Below are 21,876 nucleotides of genomic sequence, written 5' to 3'. Positions count from 1 at the left end.
AAGCAAAAAAAAAATAAGTTCGAGTTGAGCAACTTCTTGATTTTGGCTTATTTTAAGCACTTTTTAACTTAGTTTAAGCTATTTTCTATTTTTGCCAATAAGTTAAAATGACTTATAAGCTGATTTGACCAACTTATAAGCCAATCCAAATGAGCTCATAGTTTAAATGGAAAATACTCATGCTTTTAAAGGAGCTACGAGAAAGATGATGAATTATTGCATGTACCAAAAGATGAATACTTGCTTTAATATATGCACCTTGGATTTCTTTTGTTTTTTATCCGATATTCAGTATTCATTTTAAAATTTCAATCAGACTAATTTAAATTCGCAACATATAAGACTCATTAAAGAAGAAAACATTGGCTAGATTTTTTTCAATTGCAGGATCGAACCCGAAACTTCTTATTAAATATGAGAAAATTTTGTTCATCTTACTGCAACTCTTGTTCATCGATACATGTTGCACGAATATTGAATAGTAATGGGCCATAATTTTTTATTAATTGATAAATCTTCGAAAAGCAACGATATAATTTAAAACTCGGTGAATATTATGATATTAATTCCTATACGTTTTTTCACTTAATTAAATATTAAAATTATAGTATTTACGATAAATCTAATTCCTGATATTCGATTTACTTGTTACATATATCACTTAGAAAAACACGGATGACGGTAGTACTACAAATTCTAGCCAGCTAATGGAAAAAAATAGTCAAGAAAGATAAAGTACCAAGTGGGAAAAGAATATTCAACAAATTAATTAAAGATAAAAATATTAAGTGGGACAAAATCTGACATGTTGGAATAGCAACAGATACTCCCTCCATCTCAAATTATTTATCAAGTTATTAAAAATAGTTATATCAGATTATTTATCATTTTAGTAGTTCAATACACAATTGATTACTTTTTTCCCCATTATACTCTTAATAAATTTTGTCATTAATGGAGATGACACATAAATAGAAAAAATATTTAATGAAAAGAGATTATAATTAAGACATAAATAAAGATAAAGTTAGTCAAATCTTCCTCTTAATTAAATTTTTTTAAGGGGCGTATAAAAAAAAAAAAAGGGGAAATAATTTAGACAGAGGGGGTATTACGTACTTAGTCTATTGATCTGATGATTTATATAATTGAGTGCAACTTATTTGAAATTGAGGTATAATTAACAAATTGTTTTTACTTTTTCTTTTTCATTGTTTTTTCTTTCTTTTCAACTCTAGTGCCAAGTCTTCAGTCTTCTACGCGCATTTGGGCGATTTCACATGGATGGGTCAAAGTTTAAACAAGGAAACTCAAATAGACTGGTAAGAAAGCTTGGTCCAAAAAGCAATCTTGTTTGTTGGTTTGTTATGTATTGCTTCCGTCTTAATTTATATGACATGTTTTCTTAGTCTATTATCAAAAAAAATGACACACTGTTAAATTTGGAAATAAGTGACTTTATACTTCTATCTTTATTCTTAATGATAAACTTTTGTAACAAAACACATGTTATGACATGTTTAAAGTCATAAATTTCTTAAATTCTCCTTTCTTTTATAAATTCTGTATTAAACCAAATTGAGTCACATAAACTGAAACAAAAGAAGTATGTTGTTATGTCCATACCGTTGCAACGTCTCACGATACATGAAAAAAAAATTATTTTGGAAAACAAAGATATTTTTTTGATGGATCAAACATAACTTGAAAAATAAGAAAAGTGAAATTATGATTTTGATGTGGAAAATGTGGTGGTCTGGATCAAATAATTACCACGGTCTTCAAGCTTTGTAGATTTCTTGTTCTACTTGCTTTTCTCCCTATGATTTTTGGAAGGATTTTCTTTCAACTCTGTCCTACTTTTTCACTACCATTAGAATTGCTTTATGAGTTCATTGGCTTGAAACTTATCTAAAACCCAATAAGATATACTTCTACTCTAGAACAAGAGAAATTTCATGTATTTTTTTTTTCTTCAATTAATCATCTTGATATTCAATATTCACTAGTTTGAAGAATTTAAATTCGCACCGTATAAAGTTCATTAACAGGAAAAAGCGCTTTCTACCAAAAGTTTCCCACAAAAATGTGTTTTTCCGAAAGTTTTTGAACTAGCACTAGCTAGAAGAAATTGAAAGTATTTTTACTAGAGCAGATTCGCATCCCGTGGTGCACATAGGATTTTTGTAAGCAGTGTTACCATTTAAAGAATCGAACAAATGAACAAATCAAAGATAAACTCCGACATAATTAATAATACACAACTAAAATATATTACTATAACATATTTTTACTAAGTTTTATTTCTAATAATGTACTTATGATAACATCATTAAAAATATAATTCTATAAAAATATTTTCCTCATTAAAACATGAAAATACATGTTATTCTTTCAATTTTATTTGTATATAATAAAATTTTCTAACCAAATGCTGTCATTAGACACTGCTTGACCTAAGGTGGCTCCATCTTTTCCGTACCCTGATAAAAAGCATGATTATTTTCCATTTTAACTATGAGCCTGTTTGGATTGACTTATAAGTTGGCCAAACCAGCTTATAAGTCATTTTTAACTTATTTGAGTGTTTGACAAAAATAGAAAATAGCTTAAACTAAGTTAAAAGTGCTTAAAATAAGCCAAAACCAAAAATTTGCTCAACCCCAACTTATTTTTTTTGGGCTTAAAAACCATTTTGGTTTGACCAACAACTTTACCCTTTTATCTCTTATATTTGCTGTTAATTCCAATACTGTCCTTACTTCTAAAAACCAGTTAAGCATTTTTATCCAAACACGTAATTGCTTATTTATAAAATAACTTTCAGCACTTAAAAGTACTTATGCTTAAAAGCCACTTTTTTTTTCCAGCTAATCCAAACGGGTTCTATATAGAATGTTTATTGCCTTTCATAGTTGGTGCACAAGTATAGTGCTTTCTAAGATTTCAGATAAAAGTATTTTGAAAATTAATGAAGAAGGAATGCACATTTCTTGTTAGCTTAGCTGTGTCGTTGGATAAAAGAACTGTCACGACCCAAACCGATGAGTCATGACGAGTGTCTGATGTCTAGTGACCAAACACCCCTATACTCGTACCTGGACAACACTGAATAACAAGGTGGCCTGCAAGTAACTCAATCTGAAATATACTGACTCACGAAAGGATAACATCATGAACTTTGTACCATCTCTGTGTGTGTGTGTGTGTGTGTGTGTGTATATATATATATATATATATATATATATGCTGAAAAGAACAGTGCAAGCCGATTAGGCCGCTACATATGTTGTACACAAAATAATAAGAGCCGATAAGGCTGCATCATATGTCAAATACATACAACTGTCTACAGACCTCTACTGGAATACAAAGCTGTAGAAAGGACGGGACAGGGCCCCGTCATACTCACATGCATATCTACATCTCAAAAATAGCATACCAAAATGAACTGCAGCTCCGTATCAAGTGGAGCGCACTAACCACAGCTGGATGAAAGTTCTACTGAGCTGGACCACCTGTCTGTCTACCTGAACCTGCGGGCATGAACGCAGCCCCCCCCCCCCCCCCCGAGCAATAAGAGAGTCAGTACGGATAATGTACTGAGTATGCAAGGCATAAGAGTAACATATACATAGGAATCATAAACGGAATCTGAAACTCAAAGCCAAACTGACTGTCTGAATGCATCTGTATAACTCTGTATAACTGACAATGCCTCTGTGGGCATATAATAGGCATGCTCTCAATGATAATCGTGTATATATGTATGTATATATAGGTCATAGTGCTAAGGAACGTTCAACCCAATCCATATCTCATATCCCGTCGGCCTCTCTGCGACCATCATCAATATCATCATCACTGTGCACCAGCTAATCAGGTGGTAATACGTATATAACGCCTATCCCTTTCCCTCATACCCCATATACATATAATTACTACGTATATAACGCATTCGGGTCACGGGTCAATATGCATATGTATATAAATGCATACATGAATAAACTGAATACATAGAACTCTCGGAGTGACATGAGGTCGTAATACCTCCAATAGACATCCTTTGAGCTAACATCATCAAATATAAGCAATCTCAATACCCATGAACAGAAGGAACAATCATAAACGGGGTACAGGAACATCAAAGACTGAAGTACTCCTAGTGCTTCTAAGAGTAAAGTAATTTGGAAGCTCGTTTACTCACTGGTTGGTTCATATCATAAAATCATGCCCAAGTGAAAGAAAGGATGGGCTTAACATACCTTAACGCCTCCTCAATCACTTAACGCTCTCCTCCCAAGTTCGAAAAAATCTACATCCAAGAGGAATCATACTAAGGTTAAGTCTTGAACACACTCTTAAGTTCAAACTAGTATAATTAGCGAATTGACGAAATTTGAGCATCGTTTCCCCTATTTTATCGACTTCCACTATATCATAAAACAACTCCTAATCAACAATGATATTATCATCAATACCATAATCAAGAGACTTCATTCAATGCCCAAAACCCTTTTTCATAATCAACACATAGCAACAGTTTCAACACAACTTAACATACACTTATATGCAACACTTCCTCATCATCATTATTACCCTTCATAACAAGATTATACTCAAAACATCATCAAACCCACATTTGAACTTCCTCTTTTACTCTCTTCCCTCAATCAAGTTATTCAACAACCAAGCATTCTTAATAACATGAAAATAGATACGAAAACTTACCTTAATCACACAAGAGCAAGCTTTGGATCAACTATTTCACTTGAGTGAAACCCAACTTCAACACCACAGAAATTATTGGGTTCTACAAACCCTAGTGAGCCTCCCAACACTTGAATCTCTTGATTTTTGCCTCTTGATCTTTGATTTCACTTGGGTTTTGTTAAATATATTTGGGAGAAAGTTCTAGAGCTCTCAAGAATTTGGGGAATGTTGAAAATGAAATAAAATGAGTAAGGGTCGAATATATAACTTAAAAAAACAATCTGGGCCGACCCGGTTTTACGGTCAACTTTACGGACCGTAAAAATTATACGGTCCATATAATTGGACCGTAAATCCTGACCAGTGATTCACCCCTTTCTGGAATCAATTTACGATGGAAGTCAGCCAGATATACGGCTCGTAAAAATTATACGGTCCGTATATCCAGCCGTAAGACCCACTTTTTCCCTAAAATATTTTCTCATCAATTTGTTCAACTTTTAATCCATCCAATACCTGCTAAACATGAACTTAACCCTTTATAATTATGAGATAAACTTTTCTAATCTCATTTATCCTTGATAATCCCCCGTATCCAAGACTAGAACCACTAATGCACGGCGAATCTCAAAGTACAAAACCACGAGGTGTAACAAGAACTACTACTTCTAGAAGTTTGTGTTGAAAAAAAAATCACCTAGATTGAGTGCCATGTACAACAAAGCAGGGAAAGAATTGCATGAATGAGTGAGATAAATTACTAATTTACCCTTGGTCGTTCCTCCTACAGCTCTTCTATATAATAGTAATTTTCATTTTGTGATAGCATAATATATTTCATTACTCCTTCCAACTCATAATAAGTGTCAACTTAACATTTCTATTTTGATCCAAACTAAGTGTCCACTTACATAATTAAGAGGATTTTTTTTTTCTTCCAAATTTATCCCTATTTAGACAAGTGAGTTTTTGTGAAATCAAAAAACTATATTAATTAGGTAGTTGTATTTAATTAAGGGTTAATGTTTTTTCCATGAGTTGATATTTTCTTAAGAATGCACTAAAGACTAAGTGAACACTTATTTTGAGCTGGAGTGAGTTATAACTTAATGTAAAAGCTTTGATTAACCGCAATGGTTCAATGACGAACAACCCTATTAAAACCATTAGATCAAATGCCAAATTCCAAGGGATTGTTCCTATGTCTACAACTTATTAGAAGTGCTCCAATAATTCTTGATGTAGTTTTTTTTTTTTAATTTAGGGTTCTTGACAATTTTACATATTTCATACAAAATAGAGTTCAATAATAAAATTTAATAAATTCATTACAAGCAGATATCATTTAAATACTTTCATTTGTATTTCTATAACATTTTCTATTTAAATAAAACAAATATAAATCATTTTGTGAAAATATATTTAATAAATTATCTAAACGAAAAAATCCCAAACCACTCGCCTGCATGTGGTTGAAAACAATATTAAACTTTCATATCCATTTCTACTTGAGCAAAAATAATGTTTATATAACTTCAATGTTTAAATTAAGAATTTACTTACATATTAGTAAAAAGAATATGCCTTAAATATTTAACGAAATAGAAGTAATTTCGAGAATCGTTTTATTGATATAAAAGTGGTAAAATGTTATGGTGACGGAGTTCTGACTAGGATAAAACTTTATCATGGTTAGGTTAAATAATTAATGAGAATATGTATGGATTAACTGTGATTTTAAATATTATACTTTTTTTTAATTTTTCTATTAGAAAATGCTGAATATTGTTATACAAGTGCATGTGAAAAGAAATGTGTGAATCAAAATTTTCTAATGTTTTGCATATAAAATGATGAATTAACGAGAAGTTCGTTTAGATCACATTTGAAAATCTGGAAAGAAGAAGAAGAAGTTAAAATTAGATAAAAGTAAGTTTGGTTGAAGTTAAAGCTAGACAAATAATTAAGAAAATAAGTTTTTTTTACTTAAGATGGAGATTTTTTGAAGCTTTGCTTGAATGTAGTGAGCATTTAACTCTTTCGGAATTTGATGTGAAAAGTTGAGGAGGAGTTTGCGACTATAGGTATTCCAGAAAAAAAAAAAGAAAAAAAAAAGAAATGAACAAATGAATTAAGAGCTAAACTTTAAATTAAAAAATTATGTTTTTAAATAAATCACCTTAAATTACATGCATCATGTGTTGGGCCCGTGCTTTGCACGTGATATACCTAATCTAGTACAAGTATAATATACTACTCCCTGTAGTATAGTATATTACAGCTGCAACAACAACAACAACAACAACAACATATCTGGTGTAGTCCCACATGGTGGGGTATGCGGAGGGTAAAATGTACGCAGACCTTACCTCTACCTTTATAGGGTAGAGAGACTGTTTCCGATAGACCCTCGGCTAAACAGAACATAGTCAAATGCAGAAATGTAAGAGAAATAAGACAGCAAAATATGAAGATAACAAACAAATAAGGTAACAACAGTCATACACACATAAGGATCACGATCTATGCGATACCAAAATAAAAATATAACTACTAAGAAAGAGAAGAAGAGGAGATGGAAAGGCTCAGCGCGATGAAAATCCACTATCTACTAACCTTCTATCCTGATCCTTGACCTCTAAATCTTCCTATCTAAGGTCATTTCCTCCGCCAACTGAAGTTGTGCCATGTCCTGTCTAATCACCTCCCCCCAGTATATTACAGCTGCATCATTGTCTATTTTGTTAAATATGAAACTAATGAATTTTTCCTCTATGTATTATTCGGGTTCCAACACATAATTCTGAGATATCCTAATTTTTACCAACGACAACAACATTATCTTACTTTTGACCGACGACAACACTATACAGTGTCATCTCAGTAGACTATGAGAAGGATATAGTGTTGTATTCGGCTAAATTCGTGGAATACAGCTGGACTAATGCTATGGTGACACGTGTCAGTAAGCGTGACTCAGGTCCGTGTCAGCACACAACGCCTTCGGTAATGATCTATTAGTACAGGAGGAGCTGACTGACCCGGTTACACGTCATGGCAATGTGGCACCGGTGGAAAGGCAATGGTCAACCGTTATGAGCACACCATCCACCTTCTACGGGGCATTAATAAGCTTTGTTGCCCTCTTTATTTTACGTCATTATTATAACAGTAATGTAAATTATTAGCAGGGCGCTATTCATGAATTGTGTACCCTTTAGGTCCCAGCATAAATATGGACTATCATTTCATTGTAAAGGAGACGAAAGCCAAGAGATATATACAGAATACTTTCCACACTTTGTTCTTTATTTCCTCATAATTCCTTTGTCTTAGAGTAGCCAGTCCGGATCTGCATCTAAGCTCAGGCTATTTCTAATTATTTACCTTCTTTATATTCAATCTACGTTAGTTTGATTATTAATTGTCATTAGTTTGATTATCAATTGTCATATCTTTATTGGTCCACGTGTCCTTGATCACATAAACAAATTCAACTGAACCATTTTTCGAGTAAACAAGTGTACACAGACCTTATTAGGCCACTACATTTATGAAGGTAGAGAAGTTGTTTCCGAAATATCCTAATTTTGACCGGACACTTGAAATCCTTGCTGGCGAGTTAAACATCTTTTTTAGGTTTATATTTTTTAAATTATAATCGGAATAAAAACTTCAAGATTTTAATTCTAAAATTTCAACCTGAATAATTAATTCACTTCCTATACATAGGATAAGTTATACTAATTTTTTTGTATAAGATAATACTTAATATAGTTAAGTTCTACAAAGTGGTGGTTAGATCAGCATTAATGTATGGGGGAGAGTGTCGCCCAATCAAGAACGGGCACGTTCAGAAGATGAAGATAGCAGAGATGAAGATGCTTAGATGGATGTGTGCGCATACTCGGAGAAATATGATTAGGAACAAAGTTATACAGGACAAGGTGGGGGTGACATTAGTGGAGGACAAGATAAGGGAAGAGCGAGTGAGATGGTTCGGGCATGTGAAGAGGAGGCGCAAGGATGCGTCAGGGAGAAGGTGCGAGAGGTCGGCCTTTATAGGTGTTAAAAGAGGTAGATGTAGGTCGAAAAGTATTGAGAAAGATGATTAGACAGGACATAACAAAGCTCCAGCTGACTAAGGACATGATCTTAGATAGAAAAATATAGAAGTCGAGCATTACGGTAGAAGGCTAGTAGGTAGTTGTATGTTTTCACACCTTGTGTGTGAGGGTGTGGGGCGATAGCCCTCGTAGTAGGAGCATTCAATTACCGCATAATTTTGTATCTTGCTATTTTGATGTCTTCTTTTTTGAGCCTGGGGTCTTTCTGTAATCAACCTCTCTACCCCCATAAACATAGGGTAAGTCCTGCGTACATCTAACTACCCAGACTCCATTTATGGGACTACATTGAGTATGTTGTTGTTAAGATAATACTTAATTTTAAACAATATCTCTAATTAAATATTAACTAAATTCAACCTCAAAATTTATACTGAGAAGATAACCTTTGAACCAAACGGCCCTAAGTTGAACATTCTATAATCCCAAGTTATCCACCACCAGTAACAGATGATCAATATTGGGCTTTTTTGTCAACTGGCAAGAACCAGCATACTCCTTCATCCTCGTAGAATAACATCAAGTTTTAGAACAAAACATTGCTTCAGGACATTTTCCATCAAGAATATAAAAGATTTCCCTAGCTGTTGCAGAGGAATGGTGACATTAATAGTGGCCACCACCATAGACCCGGCTTCCATTGGCCCTGCCTCTGCCCTTTTAGCTATGCCTGGCTGGCACCCTGGTCCTCCTATCCAGGTTACAATTCAATCTCTTTCCTTTTCACTGGTTATCATTTTACCCCTTCCCAATTTCTTGATATCTGTGCCTTTTAAGACCATCAATCGATTAAACTAACAGCTACTTTGGATGGTTGTTACTTATTGTATTTTATTGTGTTGTTAGTTTGAAGATAATATTTGGTTTGATTGTTACTTAAATTTTATTGTATCATGTCCTTAAAACCGCCGTTATGTAACCACGAAAAGTTTCATTTTTATGTAACAACCCTATTTGGTGTGGTCGCGTCATTATTTTTTTCTTCTCATTTTGTCTTTGTTTTATTATTTAATAATCCTAGTTTACCCTTACCCCTACCCCATACCCTACTTTTCCTTCTATTTTAGGTTTCTCCTTCAAATTGTTAATGTATGGTATTATGTAATTGACAGAAAATAAATAATACAGTCTATTCAAATATTGTATTCATTAAAACAATACAGTACAATACAATACGTCATGAAACAATATGTAACAACCATCGAAACAAGCTGATCGGCTCGGCTATATGAATTCTACACATGGTCCAGAGTGTGCATATAGTTTGACTATTTTTAAACTGGCTGTCATATTACTATGAGAACTGCAAAAAGGAAGAAGGAGTAAAAGGATGCATTATAAATCTGTGTCCTTTATTTCCTTTGAAGAAATTCTAGCAGATATATCATACTTTCCCTAATTCAAGCGTATTGTAAATTTAAAACTATGGTATCAGTGCTAAGGAACTAGATGAAATGAGAGGAGAGTTGTAAGACATTCTTGAACTGATAAAGCAGTAATTTTTGTTTGGTTTTGTGCATAAACTTAGGATATGCCAAGTTTTGTGAATCAAGATGTAAGGCTATTGAAAACTGATAGCAGCATTGTGAGAGAGGACCACTTGGACGCACGTTGGAAAGAGACGACAGGCGAGACGGTTGATGAGGTTATCTTTCTTAGCAAGCACACTGCTGCATCTAACCGTCCAGCACTCACAGTTCACCCCATAGGTATAAAATTGTTTCTGCTGTATATGGTTTATTTTTTTCTTTGGATTTGTGGAGTACTGAATTCCTGTTGTGTTGGGATGAATAACATTAGGTGTGCCTCACCTAACAGAAGGGGAGCAGCTGCCGGTAGGTGGGAAGCCTGCCTGGGCTGCACCGCCTAACCCGCGTATAGGACCATGGTTTAGACTGTTGAAATCTGTTGCTGACTCACATAATCTAACTCCTGAATTTGAGGTAACATCCTTGTTTAAGTGACTTTTCACTTTGGCATTTTTATTAACGTTGAAGTGATTCTGTTAGGATGACTAGTTATTGCAGAGTGTATATTCAACTCAGATTCTTTTTCTACTTCAATAAGCTCATAAAGGTTCTTTTATATTAGACATCCTTGTTGGTTTTGACTCAGAGTTGGGTTTATACTGGAGAATCATTTGGTTTATTCACTTCTTAGTTAATGTTCTGTGAACATGTTCATTTTGGTTTCTTGTGCTTGCAACCTTCTCTGTGGAGAGTAAACTGAAGTTTAATTCTCAGTAGTCAATAGTTGGCTGTTATTCTACTTTTGCATGTCCTGTTTGAGTGGTAAGGAAACTGCTTTTTCTGCCCCTTTTTTACTACCGGCGTTGATTTGTCATGGTCTGCTTTTGGAATGCTGACTAAGCTAAATACTTCCTGACTTAGTCTTTAGTCTTCAGCATTCAGCTTTTAATAGGATTCCAGATTAACGGGTTTGATAACTTCTGTGTTAGCTTGAGTAAACTCACATTTTCCCCCTTTTGAGTGACATTAAGTAGTTATTGACCATTCTAAATTAGATCTTCTATGTTCCATTGGCTATGTGACATTACAAAATACATTTGACACTCTTACAAATAATTAAAAGTGGAAACAAAATTTTGATTAATTATTAGAGTGTTAACTGAATCACTTCTTGAATAAAACCCTCTGAGAGAAAGATGAACCAAGATGATAAACATGGGACAGAGGGAGAAGTGGCAAAAGATAAAATGACTAATTGGAATATTATTTTCTTAGAAGTTCACATCTATAGATTTAAAGTCGTACACTTTGATGTTTATAATACAAGTAAATCTATAGCAAGAAAAAGTACACTTTTTCATGTGGATTATGAAATAATCAATCATAAGAAAGGATTGTCGTACAAGACAACGAATTGTTTGAAATTTTAGTATGACAAAGGACCAACTTGAGAACATGTTAGTTTAGAGGTTGAACAAAGATTATCAGTGTACACCGATTTTTTAGTAGATTGCTGAGCAATAACACTGCTTTTAATGATTATGAATTGATACTGGATATGACCTTAGGATTGATCTTTCCCTTGCTGCGTGGATTTCCAATTCAGTACCAAGTGCAATGCTACTGATTTTTTCTAATTTAATCTACTTTATTGCATAAGCATCTGTATGTAATAGGTACCTTTCTATATCTATTTATTGGTGTAGGTCACATTGGAAGCTACACATCATGGACCTGTAACTAATGCACCCACAATGTTTGTCGAGATCGGTATACTTTCTTTTACCTTTCATGTCATCATAATTTTTTGCCCTTATGATTTGTGTATTTTCTTTCATAGTTAGGGTGATATGACCTCATCTAATAGCAAAGACAAATGGAAGTCAATTGTTTCTATGTTTGTAATTGTCACGCCCCGAACTATGGCCTGGGCGTAACACGGCACTCGGTTCCATGCTGCATGTGACCGAGCGAACCAAATGGCTTGCTGAATCATCATGAGGCATACATGAGCGAAAATATAGCATGAACGTGATGAGCTTTTATAAAACATAAGATGTCATAATAATTTAATGAAATACTTGTTTAAATCATAAATGCGGAAATAACATGAGTTGAGCCAAAGATGGCTAAACACCTTGCATGTCTAACATAACTAAACTGGCTAGTCTATGAAACCTCTAATCGTGAATCTTGACTGGAAAACGTACTTGCTGGGACAAGGCCCCCCAGCATACCTTTAAATGCATGACTAGTAAAATAAATATAACTGACTAAACCCCGAATGAGATGGGGCTCACCAATGAGCTGATACGAGCAAATCCTACTGAGCAGATGCAACGTTCTGTAAATACGTACCTGCATCGTGAAATGCAGGCCCTCGGGCAATAAAAAGGGACGTCAGCACATTGAATGTACTGGTATATAAAGCAACTGAATGAAATAACACGGGACATGAAATAACATGATAAGAACTGAAACTGAAAACCTGGACATGAACATGAGCATAAGTACATATATATATATATATATATATAACATAAGTAGAACATGATAAGTAGGGAGAGCATTTCATAAACCGACATGTGATATCACCACGTGGGTACGTGGAGTCTGGTACCTCGCCGGACCAGCAGAGCCCTCATACCTTGCCAGGGTATAAGGTGGTATTGTGCCTGATGGATCCATTCAGTGTAAACTTAAGGTATCGTCTTATCTGGGCGGAGCGATCCTTGTCCTACGGTGGCTACGTAGTTTCAGGCTATCTGAGCCTTCACCAAAAACATAAACATAATATAGTTGGCTAAGAAGCCTATGATTTTCGTGAATTAACTTGTACTTGTCTTGAAATCATGATTTCACGAATTAACTTGTAAACACGGTTTCATGAAATAACTTGTATTTAGTATGTATGTATCTTGTATCATAGCATGAAAGTAATTATATAATATGGTTGCATGAAAACTTGTAGACATATAGGATATTCATGAAACCCATGGAATACAAAATATGGGTTTTCATGGATTACGGACAGATTCTCAATAATCATAATGAGTATCAAGAACAGAATGATAGAATAATAACAATTCAAACATAATATAGTCATAGACATGGACCTAGGGTTATCATGAGCATAGTATAGAATAAAAACTCTAGTTTTGTAAAGTTTCATACTTTATGGATTAGGAGGCGTGGGGAAGAACAATGATGTTCCCACACGTAGATAGTAACTCTACATACCTTAATCGCTCCAAAACATGAAGAAAAGTCTAAATCTTTGAAGAAGAATTCCAAAGTCTTGAATTCTTGAACCTTGGGATAGGTTTTCTTGAAAACCCTAGTTTAGGAACAATGATTTCTTGCTTAGATTATTAGAGTATATATTAGAATTGAGTTGGAAAGGTTTACTCAAGTTAGAAAGGGATTAGGAACTTGAATTCAACCTAGAATCATGATAAAACTTACCTTGGAAGGTTCTTGGGGCTTGAGACTTGTTCTTCCTGACTTTAGGGTAATTTTTCGTGACTAGGGGTGTTAAGGAAATAAACCCCAAGCTTAAATATAACTTAAAACGCAAAATCCCAACTTTTAACCCGAAATTGACCTGTTTCGCGATGGGTCCGCGATGCGGGTGCATCGCGCGACAGTCTGCAGGTCACTACTCAGAGTTGCGCGATCGGCCCGCGATGCGGGGCCATCGCACGCGCCCCGTGTGTCGGTTCCAGGTAGTGTTCGGTAAAATGGTCATAACTCCTGTACAAAGCTCTGTTTGGGCTCCACAATATACCGTTGGAAAGCTATTTCAAAGGGCTACAACTTTCATGTTTTAAGTTTTCTCAAATTCCCAATGAATATTCACGAAATTGGACTGGAAGGCAGACGTATCGAAAACTTAGCCGATTCTATAGAATTTTAAGTGCCTTACTATTAGCCATATTGAGACGATCATATCTCCTTGCTCCGATCTCTGATTGGCTTGGTCCTTATATCGTTAGAAAGGTATTTCTACATACTACAACTGTCATTGAGGGTACTTTTCCAAATTCCCAACTAATCAAGGAGTTATCGCTGCCCGAAGTAGGCTGGTCAACCACTTTCGTAATACGTACAAACTTTCAAATTTTTCTCTAAAACTCTAACGTTACGAGTCTAACATGAGTTCTAAGATACGAGGTGTTACAGTAATCCTCTCCATAGTAATTTCCTTATCTATTCAATTCAAATGCTGTTTATTGTGTAGGTAGCACAGACGAGTACTGGAAGAGGCAGGATGCTGCACAAGCCATTGCCTTAGTTCGGTATCCTTTACGGCACAAACTCCTTTGCAGTATTTATTTAGTTTCTTGTCTGTTTCTGTTGCAAATAAACTCTCAAGCCTGTCTTATGCAACAATATTGATAGCTCCTATGGTATCTCAGAGCTAGCTCTTTCTGATGTTTTTTATGCTTAATTGGTGGCATGACTAAAATAATGCTGGAACTATTCGTTATTTGTTCGATCTTTCGTAATTTTCCCTAGTTGTGGTGTTCGCAGTTAGTTTGGGAAGGACTAGGGCTCGGGGGAGGAGCTGCGGTCGGCGATTGGAGCAGGTACAGTTCAAATAATTGTATATTGGTCATATTGTTGCTATTTCTACTTCTATTTATTGCCAGCTTTTTTTACAGAGTTCGGACCTCATGAACGTTTGTGAAGCTAGAAGTTCTTCCGTCTCCTTAATAATAACTTGTGTAGCTTTGATCTGCATTTCTTGTTTAGGAACGCAATATCATGGCTAGAATAAATTTAAGCTCAAAAAAGAGACCCCGAGGAAAAATAAATTTACTTCTTCAACAAGGGAAAAAAGAATGATGAAATATGATCCCTCAGGAAAAAATAAATCGTACTAGCTTGATATGATATTAATTTCTGAGCCTTCTCCAATTATTAATATCTACTTTTAATAAAATGCAGAAGTTGTAGTCAGCAAAAGGTCCTCCTAGGAATTGGTGGGGGACATTATGTACCACGGCATATGGATATAGTTCGGTAAGTTCCTCAGTCACCTGAAACTGTAATTCAAAATAATGAGCAAATAAACAGATGTGGCATCAAGTAAGCAGTTCAGATGTATGGCCTTTGATTACTACCATCCAAATCTTTGTCTTCATCTATGTTATTAAAGTTGGATGATTCTACGAGGAACATTACAGGTTACTAAGACAGTTCAAGTAAATGTTAGAGAAATCTGTTTGTGTTGTATATGTTCAGCACAACTAGATGGTAAGTAAGCAGCAGCTTTTGTTGAAATTTCTCGTGTTCCTTGGCTTCCCTAATCCCTATAACTTTTAAAAAGAGGAAAACAATTCCCTCTTCCCCTCATGGAGAAAAAAGAGAGGAAGATTTCATGTTAGCTGCTTCAAGCTGAGGCTTCTTTTTGAACTGTTTGCAGTGGCTATTGAATGTAGAATGAATCATCATATATTGATTGGGTTCTAGACGAAGACTTGTTGCATAGTTTACTTCAATTCATGTAATTATTGTGATTATGTGAATAATGCAGGAAAGATGGAGTTTGGGTCGGACACCTTCTTGCTGGATATTCATTACTAATGGAGGATCCTGGTCCATCTAAAGCGCAGGCCAACTTGGAGGTGGGTGGAACCTGGAAACAAGCAATCAGAGTTGCTTTTGACACTACTAGATCAGCTTTTCCTCAAGGAGAAGTACTAGCACATCTTGATAACAAGTAAGTTATCTTTGAGGAGATAATGCATCAAATTGAGCACAAAATTTGTACAACTAAATATTACTCTATCCATTAAAAAGAGTTATCAGGAATATGGTTGCTTTCTGATCAAGAACTTTGTTCCTATATGAGAAGCGTCGGATCATGGAAATTGATCTTCATTCAGTAGCGAGGAACATTTGTTCACTCCTATTGGAGTGCTTATCCGTTAGTTACACCACTAGGGATGTGGCCCTCCCCGGGGCCCTATGTGAACGCGGGATGCTTCGTGCACTTGACTCCTCCCTTTTTTTTTTTAATACTGACCATTCAACCACTGATTTTAGCTTTCTTGTCTGTGGAAGCAGGAGTTTCAAAGGTTGGCAAAGAAATGCTATAGCGGGATTTCTAGCAGAGCAGAACATAAAAGTTGGGAAGCCGAGTGACTTCTGCTGATTCTTTTTGGCTGATTATTTACATTTCTCCTTTATTTTAAGTAAATATATGATTTAAACTTTAAACTATTCATTAACTATCAATTCAAAGTTTCTACGGTGAAATGCTTGAGTAACATAAAAGCTAGGTAGTTTTTCGTGTTTAGGTTAATCACTGTAATTTTCAAAGTTCTTATTTAAGCTAAACGCCTTGATTTCTCATGTCTTGACTATGGTGCCTTTTAGCGTACGTTTTCCACCGAAGACTTTCATCAATCAATATGCTAATGCATGACCACTTGACAGGAAATGGGCGACCATAACTTTATTTATTCTTCTTTTATTTTCTACTGAAGTTAATTATGAAATTTTAACAGCACAACGATATGTGGGTTCATCGCACGTCACGAATTCGAATTTTATCATAAACAAAGCTTGCTATTTATTTAAGTCGAGAAATGTAAGAGTACAGATCCATTATTCCTACCGTGCACCATTGGTCTCAATTATAAAAAAAAGATTATTTGGAATAATGACCAAACACAAGCTTGTTATAGCATCAATTTCCGTTACGTGTCTTAGCAAGGCATAATAATCAACAGATGATTTAACAATAATAACATATCCAATGTAATTTTACAAGTGAAATTTGAGAAGGGTAGAGTATACGTAGACTTTATCTCTACCTTGGGAGGTAGAGAAACTGTTCACGATAGACCCTCAACTCAAAATAAACCAATAACAAAGCAGGTCAAATAAGAAAAAAAAATAATAACTGCAATAAAACAGTATATTAAGCGAAGAACAAAAGACAGTAAATAAAAAATTGAAGGACAAGAAACTAAAGGAAAAACATTAAGACCGCTAGTAAGGTAGAATATGCGAGACAACGCTCTTCACAATTTCTTATCTAGGGTCATATCCTATCTGATAAACACAAGTGATTATGAAACAGAAACTACTCCCATTAACAAGGCTATATTTCTCTGTGCAAAAGGACAAAAAAGAGGAAAATATAAGGAACCAAAGCAAGAAAATGGATGATACGTGGGGGCTCAATACGGAAGTGAAGTACAACGGCGGAGGGACACACACAACAAATGCGTGAGTAAGACTGAAGACCACGCATATGCACATGCAAGTGACATAATACAACCACCCTCCTTATAATAGCTGGTCCCACCAATACCCTATAGGCCTATATCAATATGTGTCGCATCACATGTCATCTCCATTACATCATTTCACATCAAACCCCTCTCCCCACTTACTGCTACTCTCTCCCGGTTTTTCTTGGCGCTTAAGAGATATTTTCTAGAGAACTTGTACTCTAATTTGTCGAAGGGTAAAATGTTCCTTTTCTACTAGTATATATCTTGCTGTTGCTACTCATTACGGAGCCGTTTGATTGCTGGTTAGAATTATATAAATATTGATAACATTTAGATTAGATATTCAGGTAATAGTAATATATGAATTAATTGTGCCCATATTAGTAATGCGCAAGAGTTAATTATTGATGTATTAGTTATTTCATTTTTTACTTTACATAAAATAATATATAATTTTTTTCATAATTTATACATATATTAATTTTGTGAAAGAAAAAAATATAAACTAAACATTGTATTTCTAATGCTACTATATTTTATGGGGATTGTCTTTTCTCCTTTTTTTTACCACACTTCTCATTTTCATAACCAATAAAATACTCCCTCTGTTTCAATTTATGTGAATCTATTTCTTTTTTAGTCCGTGTCAAAATAAATATTCTCTTTTCTAATTTAGAAACAAATTCACTTTATGAAATGATTTACAACCACATAAATATTCAAGACTTATTTTAAACCACGAGTTTCAAAAGTCTTCACTCTTTTTTAAATATCGTGTCCAGTTAAATGGATTCACATAAAATGAAACCGAGGGAGTATAAAACTACGTAAATCTTGATACATGAATAACTCATCTTTAACCAGCCACCAAGCGATCCTAAAGATAATACCATGGTACAATATAGTTTAAGTAGGCGTGTGATCATAGAAACCAAAAAAAAAAAAAACACTTTTTTTTTAGAATTTTTGAAATCGGAGTTGGAATTAGAGTTGTGTTTGATCATAATTTTTAAATAATATTTAGTTGTTGAAATGTACTTTTTCTAAAGAACATGAAATATGAGTACCCCAAATTTCTAAAAACGTGCAAAATCACTCGAAGCAATTAATAAACATAACCAGTGCAAAAAATATAACAACTATACTCGAGATCAGCTTATGAAAATAATTTCTTTCCATCAAAAAATTGCAACTAAGGAGCCTAAGAGTGTACACAAAAAATATAGTAGTTCTAAATATGACTTTGTTGCAAAATTTTCACTTGCTTCTTTTCTTTTAAAGGCTTTTTAATACATGATGTTCAAGGTTTGTTGGAATGGAGGGCAACTGAGTAACATAAATTGCCTTTGATCAATAAAAAAAAGTTATATAAACTTTTAAGGTAAAATTGAGCAACATATAAACTTTTGGAGTAAGAACTGAAAATAGAAAAATAAAAGTAAAGGCCAAACACAGAAAAGTTAGAAAAAAGTTTTGTATTTAAAATTTTTATGAATAAAGTGAAAAATATTTCGAAAAAAATTGAATAATTTTCATGGCGAAACGGGTCCTACATGTGTACATTGCAAGGCTCCCAAGTGGTTACCCCACTGCTAGTTTGTACTACTGCACAATTACAGTACCCTATAGCACGTAGGCTGTCAGAGAGGTCACTACAAAACAAACCGGCCTAGATGGCCCACTTACTTGACCAATCACATCATCACACGTACCTCCACTTCCATAAATCCATGCCACGTTAAGGCCATAATCGAAGCTAGCTAGGGCCCCTTTCGATCCTCTTCTACAATGGCGGTCCCCGTCCCCCCTCACCAGCCGACTACATCCCCCGTCACTTATTTATTACTCCCCGAAGCCAAAATCTCTGCTCTCCGTACATTTCCCTAATTAAACTATCCTATCTTATAATATTATCTAATTCAACAACAATGTCTCCGTGGCCAATCTTCAACTGCATTCGCATTCCAAGATAATTCATTTAAATAACAGCTTCAATCAACTACTAGTAAACAATAGGGATAATCATACATTAGATTAAGCAAGCAATTGAAACATGATCCAAACTAAGTTTGAGTGGAAAATCGAGTACAGCAAAACGATCATTGAGCACTTACCAAGTACCTTCTAATTTTAATTTGAAGGTGCTGAAGGAAGCAACTTATACAGTTATACTTTGCTTATTCCTAAGCTCTTTGATGGTAAGCAGAAAAATATTAGCGCAAAGGACTATTTTCCTGATCATGAACTTAAAGCAATACACAGATCTCATCGATCGACCAGTAGAGAAGAAAGTCATACAAATATGTAATGAGTCGAAACGAACAGTACACAATTAATACTTGATATATTGTCCTCTATATTCTAATTAACTTGACTTTCACAATTAAGATACACTTGCAGCAATAATATCTAAATATACGTACCCTCGGCGGGGAAGTTAAACAAAAAGGAAAAGTAATAACCGTGGAGAGGTCAGTTACATTGCATGATAATAGAAATTACAAATTCCAAACCCTAACTCCAGCTAGCCATATCACAACAAGGCCAAATTTAAAAATATCATCAGAAATGAATATAAATACCAACATATAGTTATCAGAAAAGAAGCATATTCCTCTTGTTCCCCATTTTTTCCCTTTCTCTTTCTCAATTTTCCAACTTCATTTATTTTGTTTAATGTTTTTGGTCAGAAAAGGAGAAAAGATCAAGGTAGAAAATTGAGTGAGTCATCATTTTCACCCCACTGTGTTTGACTCCAGTAAGATTGATCAACGGTTCCCGTTAAATCATACATCCCATGATCCAGTGGAGCAAGTTCACTGTTGTTTACCATGCTCTGCTGTAACCCAGGAAACTCAACCCGACCCGTTTGATGCAAGTAACCCGTACCCATCTGTTCCATCTTCATTTGTTGATTCCACTGGTCATTTGAATTCTGGTTTTCCGGCAACCGGTAACCCGGAATATCAGACATGTTAAACCCTAACATAGATTGATCATTCGATGACGTCATCATGTTTGTAAAGTTCGCAATGTCCTGAAACTGAGGTTCTGCTGAGTTATTTTCCATTAACGGCTGATGATCAACGAAAGTTTGGTTAGTACTATGAGGTAAGAAAAAGTTGGACTCATGAAAGTTGAGATAAGTTGAAGCTGAGTTTGATGAAGTGGCCGACACATCTTCAGTGGTAGGCCCACCAGAAGTAGCATTCACCGCGGTTGCAGCTGTTGTTGTCGCAGTAAGACTAGAACTCTCACTACTAGAATGATCATCGGACTTATGTTCTTCTTGAGCGTCCGCGTCAGCAGGTTCGGTAGTAGGAGTGGATTTAGGTTTGGAACGCTTGCTTTTCCGGCAACCACCACCCACAGGGACGTTACGAAGGACACCGCCTTTAGTCCAGTAACGCCGGCAACTCTTGCAGAAGTGACGTGGCTGAGAGAGATTGTAGTTGTTGTAGTAACAGAATTTTGTGTTGAGAGAATCACAACGTGGACACTTTAAGGCTTGTTGGTGGTTTAGGTGATGGTTTGGCCTTAGTCTACGGTCTCCACCGTGGAAAAACCGTCCGCCTCCACCTCCACCTCCACCTCCGATCGGATGTATATCTTGCATATCTCAAAAAACCGCAAAACAGCACACAATTACACTATTATTCTGGGTGAAACAAACGCTGGAAAATGGATGTAAGGACTTAGATTAGTGTTTTCAGGTGAAATTTTTCCGGCGAGATTTCACATTTGCCGACATCAGAATCTGCAACTGTAAGTATAGCAGCTTGTTGATTTAATAGAAAGAGAACCTATCTGACAAATATCCCTCGGATATCTTCCATAACTAGTGGTCCCTTAATGATTTTTATGATATAAAAAAGGGAATAAGTGCAAAAGACAACAATAACCCTTATGCACAGTGATAATAACTGTGGAGGCCACATGATGTGTTATAAGAGTTCGTTTGATAGTTGGTTTGGAGATGCATTATGCGGGAGTAAATCCTATATGGAGTATAAATAATAGTATTACATTGGTAGTTGGTTAGGAGTTTAAAATCCTACATAACAAATAGTATTCTCTTGGTTTTATTTTATGTGAACTTATTTTTTTTTAGATAATGTAAAAAAAAATATTCTTTTCTAAATTTGAAAATAAATTCACCTTTTGAAATAAATTATTGCTACATTGATATCTATGACTTATTTTAAATAACAAATCTAAAAAAACATCCTCTTTCTTATATTGTGTGCTTAATCAAAGAAATTTACATAAATTAAAACAGATAGTGTGCGTACAAGTTACGAGGAAATCTATATACTC

General features: G+C 34.9%; 2 protein-coding genes across 2 annotated transcripts; one reads left to right on the top strand and one right to left on the bottom strand.

The window, feature by feature from the left end:
- The first annotated feature begins 9,213 nt into the window (after positions 1 to 9,213).
- Positions 9,214 to 16,669, top strand: LOC132600281 (D-aminoacyl-tRNA deacylase-like). Its single transcript, XM_060313355.1, has 9 exons — positions 9,214 to 9,539; positions 10,369 to 10,549; positions 10,641 to 10,783; positions 12,016 to 12,079; positions 14,550 to 14,602; positions 14,843 to 14,898; positions 15,260 to 15,334; positions 15,849 to 16,034; positions 16,382 to 16,669. The coding sequence occupies exons 1-9, from the start codon at positions 9,291 to 9,293 to the stop codon at positions 16,467 to 16,469; spliced, it is 1,095 nt and encodes a 364-aa protein (XP_060169338.1). The 5' UTR covers positions 9,214 to 9,290; the 3' UTR covers positions 16,470 to 16,669.
- A 3,210-nt stretch (positions 16,670 to 19,879) lies between these two features.
- On the bottom strand, positions 19,880 to 21,542 carry LOC132600270 (dof zinc finger protein DOF5.4). Its single transcript, XM_060313345.1, has one exon. The coding sequence runs from the start codon at positions 21,173 to 21,175 to the stop codon at positions 20,264 to 20,266; it is 912 nt and encodes a 303-aa protein (XP_060169328.1). The 5' UTR covers positions 21,176 to 21,542; the 3' UTR covers positions 19,880 to 20,263.
- Between the last annotated feature and the right edge of the window lie 334 nt (positions 21,543 to 21,876).

The sequence above is a fragment of the Lycium barbarum genome, chromosome 1 (assembly GCF_019175385.1).
Source record: "Lycium barbarum isolate Lr01 chromosome 1, ASM1917538v2, whole genome shotgun sequence".
NCBI classification, from domain to species: domain Eukaryota; kingdom Viridiplantae; phylum Streptophyta; class Magnoliopsida; order Solanales; family Solanaceae; genus Lycium; species Lycium barbarum.
This window is presented reverse-complemented; position numbering and strand designations above follow the sequence as displayed.